Source organism: Hemicordylus capensis, chromosome 1, assembly GCF_027244095.1.
Source record: "Hemicordylus capensis ecotype Gifberg chromosome 1, rHemCap1.1.pri, whole genome shotgun sequence".
NCBI lineage: Eukaryota > Metazoa > Chordata > Lepidosauria > Squamata > Cordylidae > Hemicordylus > Hemicordylus capensis.
This window is the reverse complement of record NC_069657.1, coordinates 374,586,926-374,601,539: the sequence shown is the minus strand read 5'-3', so window position 1 is coordinate 374,601,539 and position 14,614 is coordinate 374,586,926. Positions and strand designations below refer to the sequence as shown.

Sequence of the window (14,614 nt, the reverse complement as noted above, 5' to 3'; positions counted from 1 at the left end):
AAGCATCCTGGTCTTCCATAATAACTCATCAGTGCCACAGGCTGATAGCATCCATGCCACGCCGCATTGAGGCAGTAATTGCTGCAAAAGGGGCCCAAACCAAGTACTGAATACATATGCATGCTTATACTTTTCAGAGGTCCGATATTGTTCTATTCTTCAATCCTTGTCTTCTTGGTTCCATGTAATATTCTAATTTTCTGAGATTGTGGATTTGGGGTTTTCATGAGCTGTACGCCATGATCATCACAATTATAACAAATTAAGGCTTGACTTATCTCGCTTTGCATGTAATGCATCTGTCTCATATATCAGTTTCACCTTTTAATTTGCATTACTGAAATTAATGGACTTTTGTACGATATTCTAATTTTCCGAGTTTCACCTGTATGCTGTCTTAGCAGTTAGGCCTCCATTGCTTCCAAACTAGCCTTTTACTTTGGAATTGCTACCCTTCCTTCACTCATTTTTTCAGAGCAGCCACATGAATTGTTGTCAGGTAGTTGCATTCCAGTGTTTTCTGTCTTGTCCTCCCATACTTTCCCCACACATTTTTGCTATAAAATGCACTTGTGGCACCAGCCTATTTTGTGTGCACAGGCAAAGTACGAATTGGGTGTCTAAGAGGATCTGCTCCTTCAAACAAAGCTTCTCATTTGCCATTTCAACCCATTTTATTACTTCTGAAGTCAGAGTGGCTGGGGAACTAGTGCAATTGCCCCTTATCTAGTCAGCCTTTGTGTGTGAAATTATTTATTTAAAGCATTTATATGGCACATTCACATAGTCTTAGTCACAGTCACAGTTTTGCCCAAGAAATTTGGTCTAACGTTTTTCTAGTGTGTGTACTGACTACTGAGAAACATACGAGTACAAAGACTTTCAGAATCTCCTTCAACATCTCCCTGTAGTAGCACAATGAATATTTCACCAATTCATAAGTTTCAAGGGAAACTGTCAAAGTAGCTAGCACCAAACTCTAGAGGGAGAATGATTTTCTGAAAAAGTCAAAATATGTGTTATCATTTTTGGCCTACCGAGGGCAACACTCACTCTAAGGGCTGGTTCAGATATCAATTAAAGCTGGGAAACATCTCTCAGCCTTGGGAGTGTACAGTCCCCGCTGCCATGCCTGCGGAAGTGTCCACTTCCATGATAGTTTACAGTAAATTGAGATCAGAATAAACCAGACAGGTGGGTTTGGACATCATGACTGATCTTGGTTTACTGGAGTGGAGATGAACACTCAGGCAAGCATGGGAGAAGAAGCACACATTCCCAAGGCTCAGAGATGTTGCACAGAGTCTGGATTTAACCAAGGACATCTGAACCAGACCAAGAATTAAATGAGACTAAGTTATGCCAGGTGAATGCACACAGATTTATGTGACCTGCATACTTTACTACAGTACCAATGTAAAATGTGGGGGTTTTGGAGCAAAATGGGACTTTCCTCCCTTGGTATAAGGAATAAGAATGTAATAACTACCTTGCTGGACCAGGCTGAAGGTCTATCAGGTCCAGCATCCTGTTCCCCACAGTGACCCACCAGATACCTCTGGGAAGCCCACAAGCAATAGCCCCACACTTGATGCTGTTCCCTTGCAACTGGTATGCAGAGGCATCCTAAAGTCATTAAGACTAGTAACCATTGATAGATGTCCTCCATAAATTTGTTTATGCCCCTTTTAAAGCCATCCAAGCTGGTAGCCATCACCAAATTCCATAGATTAATTATGTGCTGTCTGAAAAAGTACTTCCTTTGTCATTCTAAATCAGTGACGCTCTATTTTGAGCTAGACTCTTGGTTTACATATCTCTAAAGCTATCCTCTGTAGGCTGAGTCAACTTAGAGTATCACCAATGTTCTCCTCTTCCCAAAGCTTCTCTGGCTTTATAGTTTTCTTTTATGAGCAGCCTTCAAGGTTCAGGTTGGTGAAAATGTTAACTACATTGTTTGGCTCTTACTAGCAAAGAAAGGAGAAGCACTGCAAAGCAAAGGTTATTGAGTGAAAAAAAATGGAATGCTAAACTAACGCACCAATTAACCTAATTTCTTATTTAGAATCAGTTAGGAAAGCAAGAGGTTGCCATGGAGATGGTCACCCTCTCATACCTCCAATGCCAGTAGCCAAAACCATCCATATGAAAAAGATTCAAGAGTTTTGCAATGTTGGATGAACTCAAAAATTTAAATGAAATATTATGCTTTACTTGCAATCAAAAACTTGATCCTTTTTTAGACTTTGGAACTGAAATAGTGGTTTGCAAGCCAAGATTTACAAGACTCTGTATGAAAAAAACAACATCAGTTGCCTCTCTTGCAGATGTAAATACAAGAATCCTTAAACAAACAGAATGGAAATAACTTTTAATTTTATTTACCACAGCCTTTCAGCAGCTTTCAGGCCTCCCAAAATCCAAAGTAACTTTGGTCTAACAATGTTGTTTTTAAATCACATTCCATTTGAAATTTTGAAGCAACTGCAGTCGTAAAAAATTCTCTACATAGCCAGGGCTATGCCAAAATTTATCAGTGGAATATACCCTGCCTACTTTAAATCGTACTGTAGTTCTTCTTTAAATAGAAAATTGCACTGATCAATGAAACCAGAGTTGGGACTACAGTTGGGTTGGAGGGCTTACTCAAAGTCATACTATTTTCATAGTAATGCCTTATACTGGACCAGACGATTCCAGCTCAGTACATAGGAACATAGGAAGCTGACATATACTGATTCAGACCATTGGTTCTCCCCAGAGCAGCTCCATCCCCTGAGGGGAACATCTTACAGTGCTCACACTTCTAGTCTCCCATACATATACAACCAGGGTGGACCCTGCTTAGCTAAGGGGACAAGTCATGCTTGCTACAAGACCAGCTCTCCTCTGTCTACACCAGGGGTTCCCAATCTGTGATACTCCAGATGCTGCTGAACTACAACTCCCATCATCCCCCAGCCACAGGTTGGGAACCCCTGGCATGCACTGACTGGCAGTGGCTCTCCTGCATATCAAACTGGGTTTTCGCCAGATCTAGCTGGATTGCATGGAACCTTCTTCTTCAAAACATGTGCTCTGCTACTGAGTTACAGCTCCCCAGCAATAGATGGGCAAGCTACAACTTATATGGTTTCAAATTAAATCGTAGTTAAATGCTATTGTGCATGGTGTGGCAGAAGTGCAGAGAAAAACGTTTTCCTTCTTCTGTTACAACATTAGAACAAGGGGTCATCCAATGAAATGGACTGGAAGTACTTCTTCAACAGCACATAATCAGTTCATGGAATTTCCTGCCACAAGATATGGCGGTGGTCATTAGCTTAGATGGCTTTAAAAGGAGAGTACACAAATTCATAGAGGACAAGTCTATCAACAGCTACTAGTCTTGATGGCTATTATGCTACCACCAGGCTCAGAGGCAGGATGCCTCTGAATCAAGGTTTAATTCTAAGCTTTTTCCCCTATCAGCATATCACCCACCCTCAGCACCCTCCACGTTTTGTAACTGAAATAAAGAGGGAAGGGGAAATGAGAAAATTACTTTTTTTTTGTAATACAAGTCAATAAATGTCCTTGACTAATCAAGTAATTAATCTTGCAATATACGATTAGGATAAAGATTATGGAAAGTGAAAGGAAATAATGTCTTTTTCTTATCTATTTAAGAAACAACCTTGGTCTTATTATGCTCCATATGTCAAAATGCAAAACAAAACACCACCACTACCCCAAACCCCACCCCATAAACACACCACTTCACACTGCACTCAAGTGTGTCTAGCTTCATGTTAGAATAAGCCATGCTCTGTATGGGTGCAATGATAGGTGGTGATAGAGGGAATATGCCTTCATCTCCTGCTTGTGGGGTTCCCAGAGGTATCTGGTTGGCCACTGTGGGGGTGGGGGGAGGGATAGTGGTAAACAAGACAGGTCTTTGCCCAATCTATCAGATATCTTCTAATGTTATGTTAAGTCTTTGAGAATTGTACAGAAAGGAGAGCACAACTGGTCATAATTTCATCTGAAAACAGGATTGCCTGAGGTTGCTGCCCACAGAAGTGTTGGCCATCATGGTTAGGTTGCTTCCCTCTTCACACAAACAGCACCATAAGCATGGACACTCAACTTAAGTGGATGAGTGATAGCTCTGAGGGTGGGACTTCCTCCCTATTTGGGACCTGTAACCATGAGTGCAGTGGTGATCACGAAAGTTTGATGAGGGCTTTTGTCTCTGAAATCAACAGTTAAGGGCTATACATCAAAAAGTTCAATTTAACCCAGGGCTGCCAGTTTCCGATTGCTGTTGTAGAATTTCCTTCTTTGAAGGTTTTAAAGAAAATGCTGGACACACATTTGTTAGGCATACATTTGATATAATTGGTCCTGTTTTATTTTGGAGGGTGGTATAGATTAGTAATGAGCTTTACGAATAAAAATCAGCATCTGTCCTATAGTTAACATGACAAGTAGACTGGTACCCAAACATTAAAGCTATTCTAAAATTACAAGCCCCAAGTAACTCAAATCTTAAAATTCAAGTGACAAATAATTCTGAAGTTATTTTAAAAATAGAACATACGTAAGGGGAGAGTGTGCACATGTTGGCTAGTTAGTTGGCTCACTATAAAGAGAAAAATCTTATTCCTGAGGAGGTGTAAGCTGCTGGAGTACAGCAGCAAATAAGCTATAGGAGAACCTCGCTAGCTGCAAATTTGATATCCGCAGATTCATGTATCCACGGTAGGGTAATTAACACCCAACCTCAGCATACACAAGGGGAAACTGGCAAAAAAAAGGGTTAGTTTCACGTGTACATGGAGTCAGGATGGCCTAAAATGTTCTCAGAGGTAATTTCTGGCCATTTTAAGCAAAGGAGCTATTTTGTGGCTCATTCCCCTGGCCCCCAGCACATTTCCCCACTGTTTCTCATGGGAAAATGGGGGAATTTTGATTTTGGCAGACAGGGTGTTCCTGGACAGCTGGAGACTACAGAGCACAGTAGGGCACTCCCCTACCCCCACTTTGCAGGGACATTTATCACTGATTTGGGCCCTTATCACCAGCATCCAGGAACCTAAGCCCCACCATCTTCAATGCCTCGGTATCTGCAGTAGCAGCAGAGAACAGAACCCCTGCAGATACCAAGGTCCATCTGTAGTTCCAAATTTATCACATTATTTCCTCCCATATTTGGCTGTTCTAGCCGACTTTCATATACTTTGTTTTCCAACTGTAGGATTTTCTCATATATTTTGTTGAGTGAGAGAGGAAGTATAAGCAAGTTGTGCCATTTCTTTCCACAGGGAGGTGCACTAAGTGTTTCTTCATCTGCAGCATGTACACCCCCACTTCCTCCTTTGCTGCTTCCTGTAATGTGCAAAAGAGCCATGTGTGGATGGCCCCAAGTACATTCTAGATTATATAGGTCATATAGTAGATCCCAAATGAAGAGGAGTCAAATACATTGGGTACTCGTAAAAGGTGGCCTTCTGCTGCGTTTTTTAATCACTACCATAAAAGGAAAATTGGCTCCACACCTACATGAAGTATAAACAACACCGAGTATCTGATAGAAAACTATAGTAGCCAAGAAAATTAAACAGTAAAAACCTGGATTAAAACTACCATCTTATCTCATCGCATGATGCCTTTCAAATTTTATTTCTTTATAACAGGCTTAATTAACGTTGGAATGCCATCTGGATTTGCAGATCAGTTCTCAATCTCCCCTGCTCTGGTGGATTTAAATGAGGTTCCTTTAATGCACCAATGCAAGGCTTGGTAGGCAGCTGTGTTTAATTCTTTAGCTATCACATTTCTAGCCTGAGCTGCAGAGCACGGAATCAGAAAAGCAAACACAAGCAGTTTAATAGGAACGCTGAAGGAAGTCCATCATCACAGTCTTCATGTCATCCATGGGACTTGGCCATGTAATTTAGTGGACCAAGTGCTGGACTTGAAATTTACAAATTCCTGCTCAGTCATGTAATAAGCAAGCATCCTTAGGGAAGTCACTGCCTCAGCTTCGACTGCCTAGTTGTAACACTAGAATGAGATTGATCCACTCAACAGTTACTGTGAAGGCAAACATATTAATTGCAGATTAATCTACTAGAAAATGTGAACAGAACATAAGCAGCCAACTCTCAGTGGCAGAAATCGCTTCCTTTCCCCAGTCCATAAAGCAGACCAATGAATTAGAAAGAGTACATAATTTATTATCTGAATACCAGTTGATTACATATGTCTCCTTACATGCAAAGTGTATGCTCTGTCACAGTTCAAAACCGCATGTATCAATGTGTCACAGTGCTAGAGGAAAGGTATGGCCTAAAACATCTTTCAGGAATTGGAAGCTCTGAAAGACAAGATATTTCAACACCAGCCATATTGGGTGGAGGAGTAGTGGAGAAGGGAGACATCAATACTTCAGAAAGGGCTGGGCAACCTCCAGGGCATCAGATGGGAGAAAAGGAAAGCAATTTCATGAGTACATGGAATGCAAGTGTGGCAGGAAGTATGGACACCGTGATCGATTCACTCTACTCCACAATGGAATTGCCCGTTTCAGAATGCACAAATAATTACGTATACTCACATCATCAGTTGCACACACCACTTTTCCAGAAAAGTTGCTATGGCTTGTAAAGACAAAAACATATGAGGTATGCATTTTAGAAAGCATGCACACACCAAGAATAAGAATTTGCATAGCTGCAACAGAAGCCCCCAAGTTTCAATGTCACAAACGGCTCAGAAGTCAAAACATCATTGTTTTTACATGAGCCAGTCAGTGATATCACAGCACAAGGCAAGGTGCGCCTCCCCCTGGAATCTATGTTGACCTTCAGGAATGTGAGGAAGCAGCAGCAGGAAAACGGCCAGGCTTGGATTAACCACAAGGTTAAAACAACCTATAGGGGTGGTCTCAAACTCAGATTAGAACCCCAGGAAAACTGGCAAACGTTTACAACCGTGTGGGAAAAGGGCCCATTTTGCTCCTTATACTAGTTCCACTAGACTTCTGTGCAGGTCTGAATATAGTGACTTAGGTCTCACTGGATGACAGGAAAGCAGTGGCTATATTCCTTGCAGTAGGAAAAAAGTATGAAGGGACATCCCAGCAGCCCCTTTAGATTACTGCAAGGTGCAAGGTTTGCACATGCTCAGTGGGGCATCCTACTCATTTCTTTTTTTGGTCAGTTGTTCCTCATGCTGTCTGAAGGTGTTGGTGAAGCCAGTTCAAGTTTCCGGGGCAGGTTGTCGGAAAGCCCAATGGCTGCTGAGTCACAATTCTATAGATTCCAGCTTAGAATATCAGCACCTCGGGCAGCATGAAGAACAGAATACTGCCTTTATGAAGATGGGGAGGGTGTGTGTGTGTGTGTACACGTACATTTATGGCTGAATTTGTGTGGGCTTTCTCATGTTTGTATTGGGAGAAGAGGAAGTCTGGCTGAGAAATTGTGTGGTTTAACATGGGAGGGACTGCCTATGTCCTTTAATCTGGCTGTGGCTGTAACACATTAAGGAGAGAGCAGGCTTAGATCTTGTGTGTGGCATCGACTAATCTGCTTTGTACTGTAATTTTGCAGATAAATGTCTTGCTACTTGGAGGGTCTTGAAAAGCAATCATGTTTCTCAGAGGCATTAAAAAAATCTAGATTACACTGCTTTCCTCTTGGTTATAATTGCTTTACTAATTGCAGCATTGTTAATTTTAATTCAAAAAAGTCTTAGCAAATAGAAATAAATAGATAAGTATTTCTCAAATGTATGTACAAGCAAACATAAAGGGACACTTGTGGTTTTCTGGGGCCAATTTTCCTTCATCAGAGCTAATTATAAAATGGCAGTCCTACTAATTAGTAGGGTAGGCTTGGTACACCAGTCAATCTCTTCTTTCCTTTAGCCATCAAGATAGTCCCCTAGCCTGGATCATCCATCTAGGCAGTCCCCTAGATTATTTACACACACACACACACACACACACACACACACACACACACACACACACCCATCCCCATCACCTTTCATTAAAACAATCCCAAGGTGGTTTACAGCAAAATTTAAAAACAAGATTGTAAAAAAGACACAATTTAAATATTAAGCTAAAAATATAAAACAAATCTGATTAAAAATTTAAAACAAAAGCATAAAAGCAATATAGAGTACAAAGAGCAAAAGCAGAGAAAATCAAATAAAAGCCTGGGTAAAAAGCCACGATTTAACATGCTTTCCAAAAGCTGTGATGGAGACCGAGGAGCAAATAGCCACCGGGAGAGCATTCCAGAGTCTGGGGCAGCAACAGAGAAGGCCCTGTCCTGCGTGCACGACAACCGAGCCTCCCTCAATCACAATCTCACAATCTAAAAAGAAACATAAGACAGACACAAGCAACAATGCAAACACTTCTACCCTCCCTGGAACTAGTCAAGGCATGTTTACTCTTGCCACATCCTCCCCTGTACTCTGATCCTGGCAATGATATCGGGGGCAGGGACAATCCAGTCCCTCTAGGCCAGGTTTCCCAGATGTTGTTGGACTACAGCTCCCATCATCCTTTGGCTTAGGAAGCTGATAGGCTATAAATAGAGATATTAATAAGTATTATTAATTATTAATTATGTAATACGATCCCTGTTAACAGGACAAAGCGACAACTTTCACAGTGATTTCCTTTATATTAAACAAGGGGACAGTAAGTGGTTCTACTTGACCACAGTACAGAATCCCTCCAACGGCTGTTGCTGGTGTCATCATGTCTTTCTTTTTAAATTGTGAGCTTTTTGGGGACAGGATAGAATATTCTCCTTCTTCTTCTTCTGTGTAAACTGCTTTGACATGTTTTGTTGTTATTGTTGAAAAGCAGCAGAAGCAGAATCCATTAATGGTAATGTAGAAGCTTCTTCCACAGTACACAGAAACATGGAATATATTTTCATGCAATAGGAGAATAACTAGGGTGGTCATGGCAGTTAACATAACTACACTGCTGAAAGTAAGTTACCTGTCTTCTGACATCAATTCTCCAGGAGCAATATCAAATGGTAATAATGGACGAATCCTGCAGTGTACTCGGATATTGCCCCTTAGTTCCTGTAGTTACAACAAAGAAGCATAGTTAGAGTAAAGAAAAAAAGAAAAGAAACAAGTCTTAAAGACAATATACAGTCTGATATTAAGAACATTTACTTGAGAGTGAAGTCCCATAAACTTAATTGCATCTTGAAAGTCAAACTATCTATTAGAGATGTGCATGAATCGTATGTTGTGATTCAGTTCAAGCTCAAATTGAATTGCAAAAACTCAAATCAATTTGTCAAAACAGCAGCCGTTGCTGGCTGTTTCAATGAATCAACTTGAGTGATTCGACCAAAGGGAATTATGGGGAACTCAAATCACCCCATTGTTCCCCAGGGACACCAAAGTGGGTTGGGTCATAGGGCATGATGGGTGCTACCTACCACCCAACCCACAAAGAAAAGGGCAAGCAGGTAACTAATTTTTTTTTTAGTTTCCCCCCGAACCCCATAGGATCATGTGATGGGGTTAAACATTTTCTAAAAACCACCAGCTTGCCCATGTCTTTTGCGGATTGAGTGGTAGGTAGTACCCACCACACAGTACTAACCAACCCACAATGGTGTCCCTAGGTAACTATCCATGGGGAAATATGGGATGATTTGAGTTTACCATTGTTCCCCAAGTCCTAAACAAGCAGAGTGCACAAATTTTTCAACTCTGCCTTGAAAAACACTGCAGAACAGAGGCACACAGTCCCTCCCAACAAAGACCACCACATTTTGCCAAACACACAGTCCAAAAATGGCCAAATTAAGAATCACTGACCCAGAATTTAGTGCCTGAGCTACAGTAACATCATTGGCACAAGTTGCTCTCTTACACACAGTTATGACTCCTTACTTAAGCATTGCAACAATAGCAGCCAGCAAGCTCAGCTAGGATGTCTTCAGTCACATTTTGATTGAGTACACCTTGCAGTGCAGATTGCAGAGCAGACCAGAGCAGTGAGTGAAGCACAAGTTTGTCTCAAAGCCAGACATGGAGCTCATCACAGAAATATTAGACACAGACACATATTGCTGAGCTGCCACTGTCCGTTTCTCACCACAACACCATCTCACAAACAGACCAAACCACAACTCAAGGGTGGCAGGCAGGCACCAGTGTTCCCTCTAATTTTTCAAATAAGTAAGCAGAATGAGATTTGTTCTAGCTGGCAATATCAAGACAGTGTGTGCACACGTGCATTATTATGTGCCACTATAGAGATACACACGTGGACAAATGTGTTGGTACCCCTCCATGAAAAAAGGAGAACCCACAATTGTCTCTGAAATAACTTGAAACTGACAAAAGTAATTGTTTATTCTGCATTTAACAAAAATCAGACTTTGCTTTAGAGTTTTGATGCAACAGAATATTTCAAATAACACCGCAAATGAAAATGACATGGACAAAAATGATGGGACCCTTAACCTAATATTTTGTTGCACAATCTTCAGAGGCAATCACTGCAAACAAGCGATTCCTGTAGCTCTCAATGAGACTTCTGCACCTGTCAACAGGTAGTTTGGCCCACTCTTCCTGAGCAAACTGCTCCAGCTGTGTCAGGTTTGAAGGGTGCCTTCTCCAGACTGCAGGTTTCAGTTCTTTCCATAGATGTTTGACAGGATTCAAATCAGGGCTCACAGAAGGCCACTTCAAAATAGTCCGATGTTTTGTTCTTAGCCATTCTTGGGTGCTTTTAGTGGTGTGTTTTGGGTCATTATCCTGTTTGAGGATCCATGACCTGCATCTGAGACAGAGGATCCATGACCTGCATCTGACACTGGGCAGTACGTTTCACTCCAGAATGTCTAGATAGTCTTGAGATTTCATTGTTCCCTGCACAGACTCAAGGCACCCCGTGCCAGATGCAGCAAAGCAGCTCCAAAACATAACCAAGCCTCCTCCATGTTTCCCAGTAGGTGTGGTGTTATTTTCTTTGAAAGCTTCATTTTTTCATCTGTGGACATAGAGCTAATGTGATTTGCCAAAAAGCTCCAGTTTTGTTTCATCTGTCCAAAGGACATTCTCCCAGAAGCATTGTGGCTTGTCAATATGCATTTTAGCAAATCCCAGTCTGGCTTTTTTAATGTTTTTCTTTCAACAGTGGAGTCCTCCTGGGTCTTCTTCCATTGAGCCCACTGTCACTCAAAAAGGGACGGATGGTGGACCTTGACCTTGGAGTTCAGCTTGTAGCTCTTTGGAAGTTGTCTTTGGCTTTTTGTCTACCCTTCTCACTTTCCTTCTGCCCATTCTGGGGTCGATTTTCCTCTTGCGGCCGCGTCCAGAGAGGTTGGCTACAGTCCCATGGACCTTGAACTTCTTCATAATATTTGCAGCTGTTGTCACAGGAACACCAAATTTCTTGGAGATGGTCTTATAGCCTTTGCCTTTAGCATGCTTGTCTATAATTTTCTTTCTGGTCTCCTCAGACAACTCTCTTCTTTGCTTTCTCTGGTCCATGTTCATTGTGGGACACACAATGATACCAAACAGCAGAGTGACTGCTTTTCTCCATTTAAATAGGCTGAATGACTGATTGCACAATTGGAGACATGTGTGCTACTAATGGAAAAAAACAGCTAATTTGATACATCGCTCTAATCCAATTATTTATGATCTTTTCAAGGGGTACCAACAAATGTGTCCAGGCCACTTTAGAATATCTTTGTAGAATAAGCAATACTTTATCTCTTTTCACACTAGCTTTGCTTTACTTGATGACATATCAAAGGCATGCAGGTATACATGGGACAATTGCTTTTCATTTAATTGCTTTTGAAGAGGCATAAAACACTTTTTCAATGAGCTGTAGTGTTACCAACAAATTTGTCCACGTGTGTACAACACATGTGTGCGTACACACACACACACACCCATACACATGGAAGGGTATTTTACAATTCTATTCTATTTATAAAATTGGATTTTTATTGTCTTACACTTCACATTTAAATACAATAAAAACAATGCAGAATCTAAAACAACAAGGCAGAAGCAAAGCTGAAAGATTTTAGCCTAAAAAGGAGCATATACATTGCACATAATTTTTTTGTGTGGAAAGGGGTTTGATTCCTACTTGGAGCTTATTCAGTGAGACACACAACTTTAAAACATTACTCCATTTGTATGATAGATTGTGCTCCTTCCAGACAGTATTTACTCCATCAAAATAAGTATCAATAACCAAAAATATTAAATATAGGAATTTATATTTAATAGCTGACATGATGTGCAGTGAAATGTCAGCATTTGGGATATGCCACCACACTGATATCAGTGAAGGTGGTTGTTTTATAGCGGCTTCCTACACAAACACAAAGTAATCTTATATAGATTTAACTAAGAGTTTATTCAGAAAGAACTCCATTTTTTCCTTCTCCTGTCCCTCCCTTTTCCTTTCTCACCCCACCCTGCACAACTGCACACAAGCTGTTTTAAGTAGTTGCATAAGTGTGCTCTTGTGCAACACTGCTGGGGCTGCCATCCACATAAGCAACAGCCCTGGTTGGGTCCCATACGCTCACGTTTTACTGCACACTACGTCAGTCAATAAGCCTATATAAAGCACATTTAGAAAGGCAAATGGGAAGAATCTTGACAAATAGTCAACAGTTAGGCAAAGATACTGCAGATCCTATTTCACTTAAATTACAAGCAGCCGATTTCATGGATTGGAAACTAGTCAGACTGGAAAGGAATTTAGACGTTTGGGAGATGAACCGAGGAGAATAAGACCATCATCATATGCCAAAATCGTTCCTGGTCTACAATAAAACCAGCTTTGGATTTTAATGAAGTGGAGCTTCATTAATCATAGGGTAGGATGGCAACTGGAAGAACACTTAAATTCAATCCAGATTTATTCATAATAGCGTCTGGCAATTCTTAGCCCTCCCGAATGCCACGAGCTTCCTTATGGGCTGATCTGGAATCCTGAAAGGCCTTGGATAATTTCTTTGGATTCTTTTTAGCATTATCATATTGAACTTGTTCCAAGATAAGTGGCGTGGTTAGCTGAAAAGCTGATGTCCTAGCAATAATTAGTGTACAATGTGGTATATAAAGACAAAACCATATCTGACAAAGGTTCAAGGCAGACAACCATCTGTTTTCTTTAAATGGTCCAATAGCAGTGAAGAGGGATGCAACCACAGGCTCTACTGCTCTGTTCCCATTACCTATCCTTCCCCTCCTGCCTGCTGGAACAAGTAGAAGTTCCATTTTGCCCTGCAGCGGCTGGGAACAGAGGGAGGGTGCCAGCATTGGGGAAGAGCCACAGAGACCACATTGGGGAAGAGCCACAGCCACATCATCCTTTGTGGATGCAAGACCACTGAAGAAACTGGAGAGTTTCTTCAACTCTGTGGCAACTCTAACATTTGTAGACATCACAGACCTAGTTACCAGGATACTTACAATCAAACTGTTGTGAAGTACTTTTCTCTTTTGTTGTTCTTTCTTGTATCTCTCATTTACTTCATGCAAGGATTGTTCAAGTTCAAGAGCTTTTGTCTGAAATGCTGAAAAGACATTTTCACAAAAATTCACAGAATTATCAGGCTATGTATTTTCCTCAGGCACAGAACTAGAGGTGTTTGCATGCTGATACGTACAAACTATTTAAAGCAGCAGAGAAAATTATAAGGCTAGAAGGAATATTCTCTGGGAGAACTCCATGAAATCCAGTTCTCTTGTGACACCATAGTGGGGGGAAAACAAACACAATCCTTGACACATTCAGTTCCTCTCACTAAGTCATATGTGTCACTAGATGGTATGTGGCAGGAGAGACTCACCACAGCTGTAGTAAGGTTTGCCCTGCTATAAACTGTCTAAACCAGGACTGCTTAAATTTGCCCACCCCACACCGCTGTTTTTGGACTACAATTCCCATAATCTCCAGCCACAGTGGCCAATAGCCAGGGATTATGGGAGTTGTAGGCCATCTGCAGGAGGCCTGTTCAAAGCTGAGCAGGCCTGTTCTAAACTAAGTGTACTATGATGCCATTCAAACAAGCAGCATGTTTGGCCTGGAGGAAAAATTAGGAGTAGCTATGCCTTCTAATGTAGTCCCACCAGTATTGCTAGATGTGTGAGAATTTGTTCATGGATGGATGGCAAGTGAATGTCCTTTGTACCAGGTACAAGATGTTTGCACCTACATACCTAAATATGCGAGAATTCAGAGGGGCTCCTGTGCAGCACTACCTTGGACTGCATAGTAGTAGTTCCTACTGTGGCCAGCAAATCTGAAGCAATAACATTTGTGGCACAATGTGCGAGATGGCTGAAAAGGGTGAGGGAATAGACTACTTTCCCTCTCTCATCCCTCTCAGTTTGTGAAGGTGGATTGCAGATTATTTTGCCCTTTAAGTTTTCTTTTTGCAAGAAAGCAGAGGAGGGTGGACTCTGCAACAATTGCACTAGGGTGGTCTTACTGTAGTTTATTCTAAATTAAACTGTGTCTTGATGTCATCTAACCAAACAACATGTGCAGGGCTTGAGGAAAAACTAGGTGTAACTTGAAGAATACAGT

The 14,614-nt window shown here is 41.3% G+C and overlaps 1 protein-coding gene across 4 annotated transcripts in view; it reads right to left on the bottom strand.

The window, feature by feature from the left end:
* Window positions 1-14,614, bottom strand: part of KIF25 (kinesin family member 25) — a 71,854-nt gene that overhangs the window by 43,194 nt on the left and 14,046 nt on the right. For all 4 annotated transcript variants that reach the window (XM_053296835.1, XM_053296842.1, XM_053296827.1 and 1 more), the window contains 3 exons: window positions 13,495-13,598; window positions 9,014-9,102; window positions 6,602-6,644 (listed from right to left, as the gene is read on the bottom strand). In XM_053296835.1, coding sequence (XP_053152810.1) covers window positions 6,602-6,644; window positions 9,014-9,102; window positions 13,495-13,598 — 236 coding nt within the window. The remainder of the gene's footprint in view (window positions 1-6,601; window positions 6,645-9,013; window positions 9,103-13,494; window positions 13,599-14,614) is intronic.